The sequence below is a fragment of the Rhinolophus sinicus genome, chromosome 2 (assembly GCF_057876585.1).
Source record: "Rhinolophus sinicus isolate RSI-liver-muscle chromosome 2, RSI-T2T, whole genome shotgun sequence".
Lineage (NCBI taxonomy): Eukaryota > Metazoa > Chordata > Mammalia > Chiroptera > Rhinolophidae > Rhinolophus > Rhinolophus sinicus.
Genome location: NC_142502.1, coordinates 23,573,152 through 23,585,873, shown reverse-complemented (window position 1 = coordinate 23,585,873; position 12,722 = coordinate 23,573,152). Strand labels below are relative to the sequence as shown.

Here is a 12,722-nt window from a genome sequence, read left to right as displayed (position 1 = left end):
GCTCAGAAATGTCTCGACATTAAAGTGAACTTCAAAGTTCACAAAATTATAATTATTCAAAGTGTTTACACACAAAACTCACCTGTATCATATTTTGTTCTACCACCTACCAGTTCTGTGACCTTGGGTAAATTACCCGTCCGTGCCACTCAGTAAAATGGGGGTGATAATATGTCTCTCTTATACAGTTTTTATGAGGATTAAATGAAACTGGCACATAGTAAGCAGCCTATAAATGTTAGCTATAAACATCCCACAAATGTTAACATAAATTATTATTAAGATTATTATTGAGCACACCTTGCAATTTGCAAACAGCATATTTAGATTATGTAAAAAGTACTAATGGCCCTGGAAGACATTTCTCCCACCCCATTACACACCTTCATTCCCTGCCACCATTATCACGAATACATTTGCCCAGTCCCCCCAGTTTTTCTATAGACCACATATTTTTCAATTAAACCATCAACATTTACAATAAAAGGAACACGCTTAATCCTCATCCTTCCACAAAACAAGAACCAAAGTGGCAACAAGAGATAGGTGACAGACCTTTGTTTTTAAATCTTGTTGAGCTCTCAACAGACCCCATATGTTGCCAGGAGCAGACACTGGCCAAGGTGACAAACCTTGGGACAGATGTCTGATTACCATTTTGATGAAGGGGGAAGGGAAAGGTTTATTTGGGTTTGTTTTTTCTTTAAGGAAAAAACAGAACTTTCACTTCAGAGGGAATAAAGCAACACGATTTATTAGTACAACAGGCACACTGCTCAACCAAAGGACAAGTAAGAAAGAAAGGAGACAACTACATTTCTTTTGAGTCAATGATCTGTTCACTCTAAAGACACAGAGAACTGTCATTGTGGGTAAACAATCTTGGATGTAAATGACGGCTCATCTTTCCAGAAGACGGGAATAACATCTAAGACTTAACAATCCACTGGACTAATTGACCGAACCCCAACTTCTCTTAAGACTACCTCGTGAGGGCAATTGAAAGGTTCACAAATAACTAAACACGGAGAAGCAACCCTAGGAAGCTCCAGAATAACACACTTCTGTCCGCTGAGAACTCGGGTGCGAACACACAGGCTCCTGAGAACATTAACAGGGCTTCACTTGGGGGGCAAAGCAAAACAAGCTTGTCAGAGAGACACCCAACGCCTTCCTGGTTAGCACAGCCTCTGGAGGTCTGTGACCTGGGGGAAATGCTCACAATATAAACTAAGCATTAAAAAAATCAGGACGCAGAATTACATACAGACAGTGATGTCCCCTGTTCTGTTGAAACTGCTACCGACTGCTATCCCTACATGTACATAGACCCATACATAGCAATATACATGTAGTAACCAAAATAAAAAGAGGAAACGGACGCTCTCTAGATCATGATACTTTTTCTTCTTTGTATTTTCTGTACTTCACAAATTTGAAAATTATGATGATTATCCATTAAGTGTATCATCAGAATGATGTTGTATCCGTCAGTGTCACTGCTCTCTCGTAAGAGCCCTTGCACTATAGTCAAGGTGGTTAGAACCAACCCAGTGACATTCAAATACCAAGCGGACCTCAAATCCATTCATTTACGTGATGCAGTCCCTGTCTCAGAGTAAAACATTCCACCCTAAAATTCACATGCAGCCCTGTATCAAGGCAATGGCCCCCTCCCAATTCAGGAAGCAATTCACATTCAGCATGCAGGACGTCCAGATAAAAGGCAGAAAACGTCAGCTTTTAAATAAACTCCACTTCTCCTGTGTTGTTACAGACATTTAACAGAAGTCCCTCCTCCCTTTTCCTTTCTTCACACAGGGAAAAGCTTAATCATTCCTTGGGAAACTCCAGTTTAAAATTTGACTAAATCATTGCTTAGATTAACAATCCACTTCAATGTGACCAATCTTATTTTTATTGTATATCCAAATAAAGAAGGGCAACCGGATAATCCAGAAATCATGTGTCTGACAAATGGAGGGAAAATAACCCCAAGTTAATATGTTTATGTTTGCATGAAGAAACTCTGGAAGAATGAGGAGAAACTAATAAAAATGGTTATTCTGGTGGGAGGATGGCGAGGAAGGGACAATGCACGTTAGGGGACAGAGCAGACATGAGACTTCTCTGCAGAGCTTTTCACATATTTTTGTCAACAAGGGAAATGTACTGCCTGGCCCATCACTTAATGGAAATGTATGCTCAGAGTGTCGCAGCTGCAGCACAACGTGGAGGTGAAGGAGCCCAGCCTGCACAGTCAGGCTGCCTGGTGCTCTGTGAGAGGCCACCAGCCAGCTATGGGTACAACTGTCGTTCTCTGAGAAATGGAGGGTAATGTCCTTGCCGAGATGGTGGTCGCAGCAGCCAGACCACGGGCTGGGAAACCGCAGTGATCTCAACAGTCGTTCTCAGATGCCAGCATAATCAGGCATAATTTGATTACACACAGATAGCAGAGCCCCTGCTTAATTCAATTTCCTTTGCTCCACTTCAGGGTCTCTGAGTCTTCATAACATTTCATCAGATACCCAACACTGTCAGCTAGAAAGCCCCCGTTATATTTTACCATGTGTTACTGAAACTTAAATCAGCCAATTATTCCATGGTCCTCTACATACTACCGATAACAAGTTTACCAGCTTTTAATCAGAAGGGGGGGAACGCAGAAGGAAGAATAGAGGATTTCCCTACAGGAAAAACCTGAAACAGCTGTCTGTCCTCCCAAAGCAAGACACTGCTTTTCTACAGGGGGGAAATTTCTTGTGGAAGCAAATCAGAAGAATAAGTGAAAATAAAGCAGTACTAACAGAAGGAAACTTCCACCATGCCACAGGGGAAAAAAAGAAAATCTCACTCCAGAAGTGTTTGTATTTGTTTTTTAGAATATCATTGTTAGATAAAGTATGCTATAAACATTTAAAATCAGTATTTTACATGTGTGGAACTGCCACTGTCCCACATTTTACAGGCAGGTCTTAAAAATCAGATATCTTCTAGAAATCCAATTTCAATTGGCAATTTAAAATGCAGAACAGATTTTAGGTTATATAATGGTTATTTGTATTGCTTGGCATTTACTTACATAGCTAATCATCCATACAAGTACCTGGAGGAAGGACCCCGTCTCACTCAGTGTTTATCCTTACAACTCAGCACTAGCAGAGTCACCCAAAATATACTTCACGAAGGAGGAATATCCTGCCATCCTCAATGGACAAGACTGCTAACACAACAGAGACTGGCGTTTCCAAACCTTGGTTCACCAGATCACCGTAGGGTACCTGTTAGCCAGGCCTGTTCCTGGCCTCACCCCAGACTTGCTGACTCAGAATCGCCAGGATCTCTGGGAATCTGTTTGGAAACAAGCCCCCAGTGCATCTGATGATTCAGAACCTGTGAGAAACACGAGATGAATGAAGTAGTGCGAACAATCGCTCTGAGTTCCACGTGCCCAAGGAAAGCTGAGGTCTCAGCTGAGCCACCCAAGTGCTGAGTGGGAAACTGAAATCATGTAGGAGTGGGGTTCAGGCTCTGATAGCCCCCTGAGCAACTGGGGTAAAGGGGAACCCAGGAAGCTAAGTGGGAGCCGAGCTGGGACTGCAGTTCCTACAATAGAAGGAAGTGGAGGTGCAAAGGGCTTTGAGAAAGAGGGCATCTTACATGCAGGCCCCCAAGAGAAGGGCTGGCTCCCCCAAATCCCACAAGCAAAACCCCTCTGAGGCGGAAAGAAACAACCATCTTTCACACATTCCTGTCAGGAGCTACATATACTTGATGTCTATACTTTAGTCTCCCTGGGCAAAACCCTCTGGTTTTCCAATCAGAACTGTTTTTATGTTTATCTCTGACATAGTTCTCCTCTGGACCTGGTCAGCTTTCATCTTCTAGGCTTCGGCTGAGCAGCCTCACACAGACGAGGCCATCTGCAGTAATACGTGGACATCAATGTACACACAGATGCTAACTCAGCCGTCTCTGTCATCTAAACAACAACAGTAAAGGGTAAGTGAATGATAGTTGTATGTCAGGTACTATGTTAAGTACTTTAGAGACAGGTCTCAAATTTCTTGGCCATCTGCCAGTAGTTTGAGAGGTTTCAAAACAAAAAAGAGAAGAAAAGGGGGAAAGACCAAAAGACAGAGTTTTTTTCCCTTCAGAGTTGACAGGCCATCTCTTCTTGGCGTGGGTTTTCCTCATCTGAGTACAAAATTTGAAGAGAGAGAGAGTACCATAGAATGGTCAGGATAGGCTCTGAAAATAAGCCTGTCTGTTCACATCCCAGCTCCATCACTTTCTAGCTGTGAATGTGGGCAAAGTATTTATTTGTGCCTTAGTTGTATCATCTGTCAAACAGAAATAGTAACAGTATCCACCTCATAGAGCCCTTGTAAGTATTAAAGTATCTAGTTTGTAGCAAACATGTCAACATTAGTTGTCCATAGTATCAGGCAATACAAAGTTACCAAAAAGACAGCTCAACACCAGAAATCGGAATTGTGCTGCTGCCTAGATATTGATATCAGTAATGTCATTGTTTGAGTGGTCTAAATGCTTTCACAGACATGTCATTTAATCCATCAGGAAAGGGACTAAAGCTGGGATAGCCAGGCCTTTTTTTCCGAAGAGCTCTCATTCAAAAACAGAAACTCTACCTCTTTTGCTACATGTGTCTAAACTGCTGCTAACAAATGTTAACATGTGATAGGAAGATGCCATCAACACTATCCTATTGATTTTGAACTTCAAGTCCTACAGAATTCGTTCATTCCAGGATATAAACCAATTTGAGGAGAAACAGAATTAAATAATTGAATCGACTCCTAGGTGCCTACTTAAGTGCAAACCACTTTATTTTATACTTAAAACTTGGTATTTTTTTAAGATACCAAAATGATAGCCATTATTTTTCTGTTCCTGAATTTTCTTCCAAAATATTAAGAACCTCAAATATTTCTCTCTCGTTACTTTTTTTCCATTTGCTAGTCTCAATCCTAAAACGATACATACAGATGAAATTTTAATATTGTTTTTTTTCTCTAATATAGACGAAAACTAGATTATTGCTAGATTAATCATTTCAACCTAAATGTAGGAAGCTTTTTAAGCCAAGTAATTATATTTTCAACATCCAAGAGTCAATGAGTAAATTGAAATTTTGGCTTAAATGATACACCTTCATTATTTAAAACCGTAACTCTCAATATTTGGAAATCTGACACATGGCAAAAGTATTTAAATAATTCTTCCCATGGATGTCAGCACTTTTTAAGGATACCGAGGAAGCCATGAATGGACCGTGGGCAGGATATATATACACAAATCTGAAACAGGTACCTGCCTGATCTGTTTGGAAAATAGCTCACCCCTCCAGACACGACACTCCAGGAGCTCCGTGTCAGCAAAATGCGAGTTGCAAGAGTCTGTTTGGCCACGAAGTTTATTTCAGACACAAAGATTGTCTTTAAATCCCTAATCATAAGAATCAGAGAATGATTACTGATCAAAGTTATATTTACAAGGTCATCTGAGCTACTGCTATTATCAAATAGTAACCCCTCATTAGAATTACAAAATGCCCACATTAGAAAGACCAAGAGAGGTTAATTTAGTCAAAGTCTCTATTTTACAGCTAAGGAAACTACGGTCTGGAGGTGTTGAATAAACTACTCGAAATCTGCATTAGAAAGTGACGGAGGTGAAACCAGACTCAAAGCTCCAGAGTCCCAACCCAATGAGCTTGCCCGTCTGCTCCAATGGACTTGAAGTGCTTGAAGAACAAGGCGGCAGCCCTCATTCCACAGACCGGAGACAGGGCTTTGGAAGAGTCTGGGAATCCATACATTTAACATGAGTTCCAGGTGATTCTTAAGGTCAAGCAAGTGTGGGAACCACTGCTTCATCTCACAGGGCCTCCTTAGCCTGAGGTGCGGTCTGGCCACTCAGCTGTCAGTTTCAGTTAATACATTTAGAGACCTTCCGGGGGATTAGAGATGGGTGGAGACCGTATTCCCACACCAACATCCTCCTTAGTATGTGGTATGTTTCAATGAAAGCAAGTCATATGCCAACTCCACTAGAAATACAAACATTTATCAGCAGGCAGACAGGCACAAAAAGCCAAACATAACCTGTGCTTAGAAGTGCAGTGAAGCCTCTACCTCTCTGTCTTTCGCAGTCTGACAAGCACCTTGCGTAAAAGGTTCATTCCCAGGAAGAAGCAAAGATACTCTGGCATCAAGACCAGCCAACCCTCTGGATGGGTCAAGGGACAGTCCCTTGTGGGGTAAAACAATGCCGCTTGAGCACTACCCAGAAAGTATTAGGCTGCAGTGCCTGCCTCGCACAGACACTACAAACCCATACCTTGTTTATGCAGAGACAGTGCCCATGCAATCTTTCTGCCAACCCGCTATCTTCAACACCATTCATCTAACCTATAAAAATTGTTCAGTCTGTCAGACGCAGGGGCACAGTCTGAAAACCACATCAACTCTAGGGGAGCACCAGTCACACACAGTAAGGTGTGACTGGTGCTCCCCCAGAATTATGCAACACAACAAACCTTCCTAAACTCGGAACACCTCTAGAATCTAAGGGGGGGGGGGGGGGGGGATCTGCTTTTCTGGAACTCGAAGGGAAAAAGCCAACAAGTCATCTTTTCTTCTGTTTCAATAATTAATTACATTTCACATTTACCCACGAAGTACTTTTAAGGTGAAGTGGAAAGAGTCTGGGTCTAGATATAAGAAAACTCAATTTCTGTCTTACATATACCTCTTATTAGATCCAGAACTTCCCATTTCTTTGTATGTAATATGGATATAATACAGCCTGGGCTTACTACCTCACAAGGCTTTTGTGTCAAATAATGAATATGAAAAATATGTTTTCAACCATAACAGCACTACATAAGTATAGTGCTATTATTAATTATGAAAAGAAATCACATGGGGATTAAAAATAAAACAGGGCTATTAGATTGTGTGTCTATTGATATCTACATAGCAAAGTCTGTTTTGATTGTTTACCGAGAGAGATGTAACTATCCACATTTCTGGCTGTCAGTATTTTCAAAGAGAACTTACTGTGTCAACAAAATAGATGAAGTTTGACTTTTATAGAAAGGTAGTTAAGCACAAAACCTTAAAAGGGTAGAAAGTTTGTTTCATTTGTTTTTAAAGTAATTGTCTTACTCACTTAGATTTGCAGCAGTCAGTATAGTAGTTCCTCTTGAAAATTTTTGTAGTTATTCTTCTTGACACTGACCACTACGAAACTAAATATTTGTTTAGCTCAAATACCTATTGAGCTATCACATTCCAGGCACTGTCGTGAGCTTTGGAAAAACAAAGACACAGCCATCTTTGACCTCAGGGAGTTTGCTATCTAGCAGAAGGGAGCAGAACTGAGTACACAGTTTCAGTCCACACTGGTAAGTGCAGTGATAGAGGTACATATCTGATATCCACCTGGATACCATGAAGCACCCTCTCCAACATTGGGGTGTCAGGGAAAGCATCGACAGAGGCTTTAAGGATGAGTAGGAGAAAAAGTGTAATGTGCATTCTCCCCAGCTTGTGACAAAATTATTTCAAGTGACTTTCTACATGTAAGATTTTGAGGAATGCCAAACTTGATGAAATACACAGTAAAAATCATTGAGACCAGCAGGGCTGGCTCACAGGGTTAACACGCTGTTTCTGTCTTGCAAAGATAAAGTCTGTAGGTTTTGGAAATAGCTCCACTCACACCCTTTATTATTGGTACAGACTCAACAAACAGACACAATGTGAGATATAGATGATACATTACAGAATTGTACACCTGAAATCTATGTAACTTTATCTACTGGCAATTGTCACCCCAATAAACTTTAATTAAATAAAAAAGTTTGTGACAAGAAGGATGAAAAGAGTCATAGTTATCCTTGGAACTGTTTATGGAAAGTATTTGAACTTTGTTTCCCATTTCCATGCCATCCTAAAGGAAGGGACAAATGCAGTGGGGCAGCCCGTGAGCCAATCAGAAATCTGGTCTCAAGGCCCGGCTGTGACATTAGCTCACTACACAACCTGGGATGATGGTTCACTTCAACTCTCTCAGATGCAATGTTCTTTTGTTAAGAGGTAATGAAATAGACGGCCTGTACTGTCAACTCCACCACTAAAAGTCTGCCTGTCCATTCTAATGGAACGTTTTTCTGAAGGCCTGCCTAAAAAGGTACCAAAATGACTTCAAAATGTAGCCTTACACAGGATCAAGGTTTGACGCATCTTTTCAAAAAAGTCCTAACAGAAACTAAGTAAAATGAATGTATAGGTGTGGAAAAATGAAAAACTACAAAAACTCATGTCTTTATAGTTCAACTTTCTTCTCTATATGGACACTTCTACTGTCAGACATAATTATATTCAATAAAAGCCTTCATTCTTGATCATTAAAAAAATGATGAGTCAGGTTTTCTGGTGTGAAAGCAAAGCCCTTTCAGATTCAAAAGATTTTAAAACTTGTGAAAAGTTTTTAAAAGAGTTATTGCAGGCACTCGTTAGGACAACCTTAATTTAGGGAATTTGGGGGATTTGGACTAAGGACGTTAGTCTATTGGTGTATATGTATACAAAGAAAGAAAAGTGGTATGTTTAAATGTAAAACTAAACTAGCAAAAGAAGGAGTTCTTGACCTTCAGGGAGTTTTTTTCCTTGTTTTTTAATTCCCACAATAGATCAGTTCACCTTGCAGATCGGCCTCAACAAACTGTTCCTCAAGGGTGAAATTCTCCTTCACCTGCACACAAACACTACACAGAGAAGGCGTAGAAGCAATTAGTGATTACGGAGATGACCATGACATTCCACTGGGGCAGTATATCCAGATGCATGACGTCATTATTCACACTAAGCAGATATATTCTATTTGTGTCCAACTTTATGAGGCCACTTTGATTTCCACCCCGACTTGTTTTTTTCGTTTGTTTGTTTTGTTTTGTTTTTGTTGTTGTTTGGTTGGTTTTTTTGGTTGGTTGGAGTTGGGGGCAGTGAGACTCTCCCTAGTTGGGAACTGTCCACAACTTATAAAGAAGTGTTGACAGCACAATCAAAGAGATGAACTGTAAAACGTGAAACTACCACACGATAACTTCACAACCTGAAGAAAGATGTATTACAGCAAGCAATCTCACCGGTATTAAAGTACTGAAAACCTGAACTCTTCCGGTTGAAAGTAATGTATAGCTAAGTTTTTCTAGCAGGGGAAAACGTGGAAAACCAGCTATTCGAGATTGCATATGAAGTGGTTCTAAGAAAGACCATATTTCATCCAGAGCTGCTGAAATCTCCGCGTGTGTTACACCAACACTTCCCCTCCCACCCTTCAATCCATCATCCATCTCCAATTTACTCTTTACACTTAGGATTACGATCAAGTCCGTGTACTAAACGGAGGAGAAACCACACAAACATCACACTGAAAGTTTCTCTGCTTTGGGCCAGCGGGAAATTCCAGTTACTTCATTCACTGGAGCTAGTTAAGCTGCTGAAATGAAATGGGTGCTTGGAGAGATCACTACGTCAGGACACAAGAGTTGATTTTCAGGGTTGGAGGACAGACAAAGATGAATGGGATTCAGAGTCTGAGCTCAAGGTCAAGGCCCTCTGAATCACTAAGAGCTGGTGGGCTAGGGAGCAGGGGAAGAGAGACAAAAATTAGCGCCAAATAAGAGAATCCTGAATTAAAAGTCTGCATACTTTTGTTTGTAGGTAAAAGCACAGGTAGGTACCCGGTGGGCAGAGAGGTGGCAAGCAGCCCCAATGCTCGCTGAGATGCCCAGAGATGTTTACAAACAGATCCTCCGGAAGTCTTAAGAACTGTCATCACTATATACCTCTATCTACGTTGTATCCCGGCTTCTCGAACAGGCTACTTTCCCCTGACCCTTGGCGCTGGACCTTGGCGCCTCCTCTGCCCACAGCGCCCCGGGGTCTCCTCTCAGCCTCCCACACAGACAAACCGAGACAAGAATCAGGCAATGGGACTGGGCCAGCCCAATTCCCACCCTCCGCGCCCACTCCATCCAGGCGGCCAAGAACCTCCCGAATCCGAGAGCTGGAGAGCGCCACATGCGCCTGCCACCTGCACAGTCGCCGGGTCTCGGGTCAGGCCGTCCCCACCCGAGAGCCCGAAACTCGCGGGTCGCCAGGGCTCAGGGGCCCCGGGGCTCCGCGTGGCTGCCCGAGAGCCCGCCCGGGACCGCCAGGGGGCGGTAGCGAGCAGTTCGCCTGGCACCTCCCCACCTCGTTCCCCTCCCCCGACCCGCCGGCCACTCACGGATTTTCACTCGGCGGTGGTCGAGGCGCGCGGCGGCGGTGTGCAGGGCGTCGAGGCGGCGGTGCAGCGCTGCGGTGCGGCGGCCCAGCGCGGCCGCCTGGCCCTGGAGCTCGCCAAAGATGTCCCCGGCGCAGCGCGACAGGTCGGCGAGCTGCGCCAGCAGGCAGACCAGGGTGTGCGAGCTGACCTGCTCCAGCGAGCGGAAGAGCGGCGCGTCCGCGGCTCCGGCCGCCTCGGGCCGGCGCAGCCGCGCGGGCTCCACGGTCCTCTGGTGGAAGGGCATGGTGCGGGGCGGGCGGCTCGGGCGCGGGCTCGTGGCGCCGCGGGCCGCCCGGGGCCGGCAAAGCCCTTAAGCCGCCCCCCGTCGGCGCGGGGCGCGAGTCCGCATCCAACACAAAGAAAAGTCCCGGGCAGCGGCGGGGCGCGGAGGGGAAGCCTGGTGGCCGCTGCCGGCTGGGAGAGGCGAGGCGGCCAGGAAGGACGGACCGACGGACGCGCGGGCTGGCGGGCAGCGAGGCAGAGGAGCCAGCGGCAGCCCCGGGAGCCGCGAGGCAGGGCTCCGGACGGTCCGAGCAGCGGCTGCCTGGCGCCCGGCGGCGTCCTTCCACCCGCCGGGGTGCCCCGGCCGCGCGGCTGGAGAAGTTCAAGGAGCAGCTCCCGGGCGGGGGGCGCGGTGACCGTGGCGGCGGCGAGTGGAGACGCGAGTCCCGCTGAAGTTTGCAGGGAGGCAGGAAAGAGCCGGCGGCTCCTTCCCTCCCTCCCGATTGGAGAGGGAGGAGGAAGCGGGGGAAGTGCCGCCGACACCGGGCGAGAGGGAGGGGAGGCGAAAGAAAGGAAAGGGGGAGGAGAAAAGGGCCGGCCCGGGGAACCACCTGCGGCTCCCGCAGCCGACGCGCCCAGCGCCCGCGGGGAGGTTGCGGCCCCGCGCCTCAGCGCACCCTGCTGGGGCGGGCTCCGCCGCGACGATCGGGGGCTCCCTCGTCGCCACCCAGCTCCCCTTTCATGCCCACCGGCGGTTGGACCGAGCCCTCGCCCGGCCGGGCGCGGGGAGGGGTGGGGCGCGGCGCGGGCGCCGCGGAGGCGGTGGGACGGCAGCGTGAGGGAGGCTGGGCTGCTCACCTGCGCTCCTGCCCCGGCGGCTGTGAGTCAGGCGCTCTCCGCCCCGCGGGAAACGCCCGGGGGCTGCAGTGGGTACCCCTGGTCCCGCCCAGCCCCACTTTGGAAGGCGGCCAAGAGTTCTGGGCCGCTTCGGTGGACCTAAAAGAGGGCCGTCCAGTGGCCAGGGGTTCTGTAGCCAAGTAGGTGTCCTCGTCCCAATCAGAAAAACCTCTGAAGACCTTTTTTTTTTTTTTGGGGGGGGGTGGAGGGGGCTTTAAGACTTTTTCTTAACTAAGCGGTTCCGTCCCCCTCCAACTGGAAAGGCCCCTAATCTTTCTAAAAGATTAGAAATGTGCCTAATCTTTTACCCCAAGCAAGTGAGCAGGGAGGGGGGCCACTCAGACCTAGAACCCTGAATTCAGTGCCTGGAAGACGGTTAAGCTAAATGCTGTTGAGGTCATGGGACACCCCACTAACTCAAATATTCCGGCTAGGAGGTTTGAAGAGACCGAGTCCAATATCCCGAAGCTCAAGTCCCACTGGCCTCATCGCTATGTTTGCTCAGAAAAGGAATCTCTTTGGTTTCTGCCCCCTAAGCGCCCGAACTGCTGTGCTGTTGGGTTGCCGTTTGGGATCCGTGTCCCCAAACTCTGATGATTGTGCTACAAAGTGGATTCCGTCTCTCAGGGAGGCAAGAGAAATGCAAGGCAAACAAATCTGAGAGTGTCAGCGTCTCCAGACAAAATTTAGGAGACAAATGTTTTGTACAGCCAATCATTTTTCACAATATGGGCAAATATCTGTCTCGTAATCACCCTGACCCCTTCAGGGTTATTAGGCGGCACAAAGGAGCTGCTACTGTCAGTGAAAAATAGTGCTTTGACATGTATGAAGCACTGTATAAACATTAGCTACAGGGTAAAAGTGTGCTGTTCCCTCAAATATGTGTTGCGTGCCTGTGTGGGAGGCACTGGCTGGAGCTAGTGTGCAAAGCTGGCCTGCCATCAGGAGGCCCCCAGTCTGGTGACCACATAAAACATCTTTGATTCATGTACCATACAGGTCACCTGTTGAAAGGGTACATTCTGGTGTTTTTTAGTATATGGACGGTTATGTAAACATCACCATGATCAATTTTAGAACATTTTAATAGCTCCCCCTCCTACCCACACCTCATTAAAAAAAAAAAAAAAAGTTCTTTTTAGTACTCATCATTTTGTTTCTATGTGTCTGCCTCTCCTGGTCATTTCATATAAAGGAAATCATACAATATGTGCCCTGTTGTATCTGCCTTATAT

General features: G+C 45.8%; 1 protein-coding gene across 4 annotated transcripts in view; it reads right to left on the bottom strand.

Moving 5' to 3' along the window:
* NHSL1 (NHS like 1) overlaps positions 1-11,063 on the bottom strand; it is a 215,543-nt gene extending 204,480 nt beyond the window's left edge. For 3 of the 4 annotated variants that reach the window (XM_074333629.2, XM_074333630.2, XM_074333632.2), the window contains exon 1: positions 10,327-10,751. In XM_074333629.2, the coding sequence (XP_074189730.2) occupies positions 10,327-10,609 (283 nt within the window). In that variant the 5' untranslated portion in view covers positions 10,610-10,751. Of the gene's footprint in view, positions 1-10,326 lie in introns of all 4 variants that reach the window. The other variant, XM_074333631.2, reaches the window with a different exon arrangement.
* Positions 11,064-12,722: the final 1,659 nt, after the last annotated feature.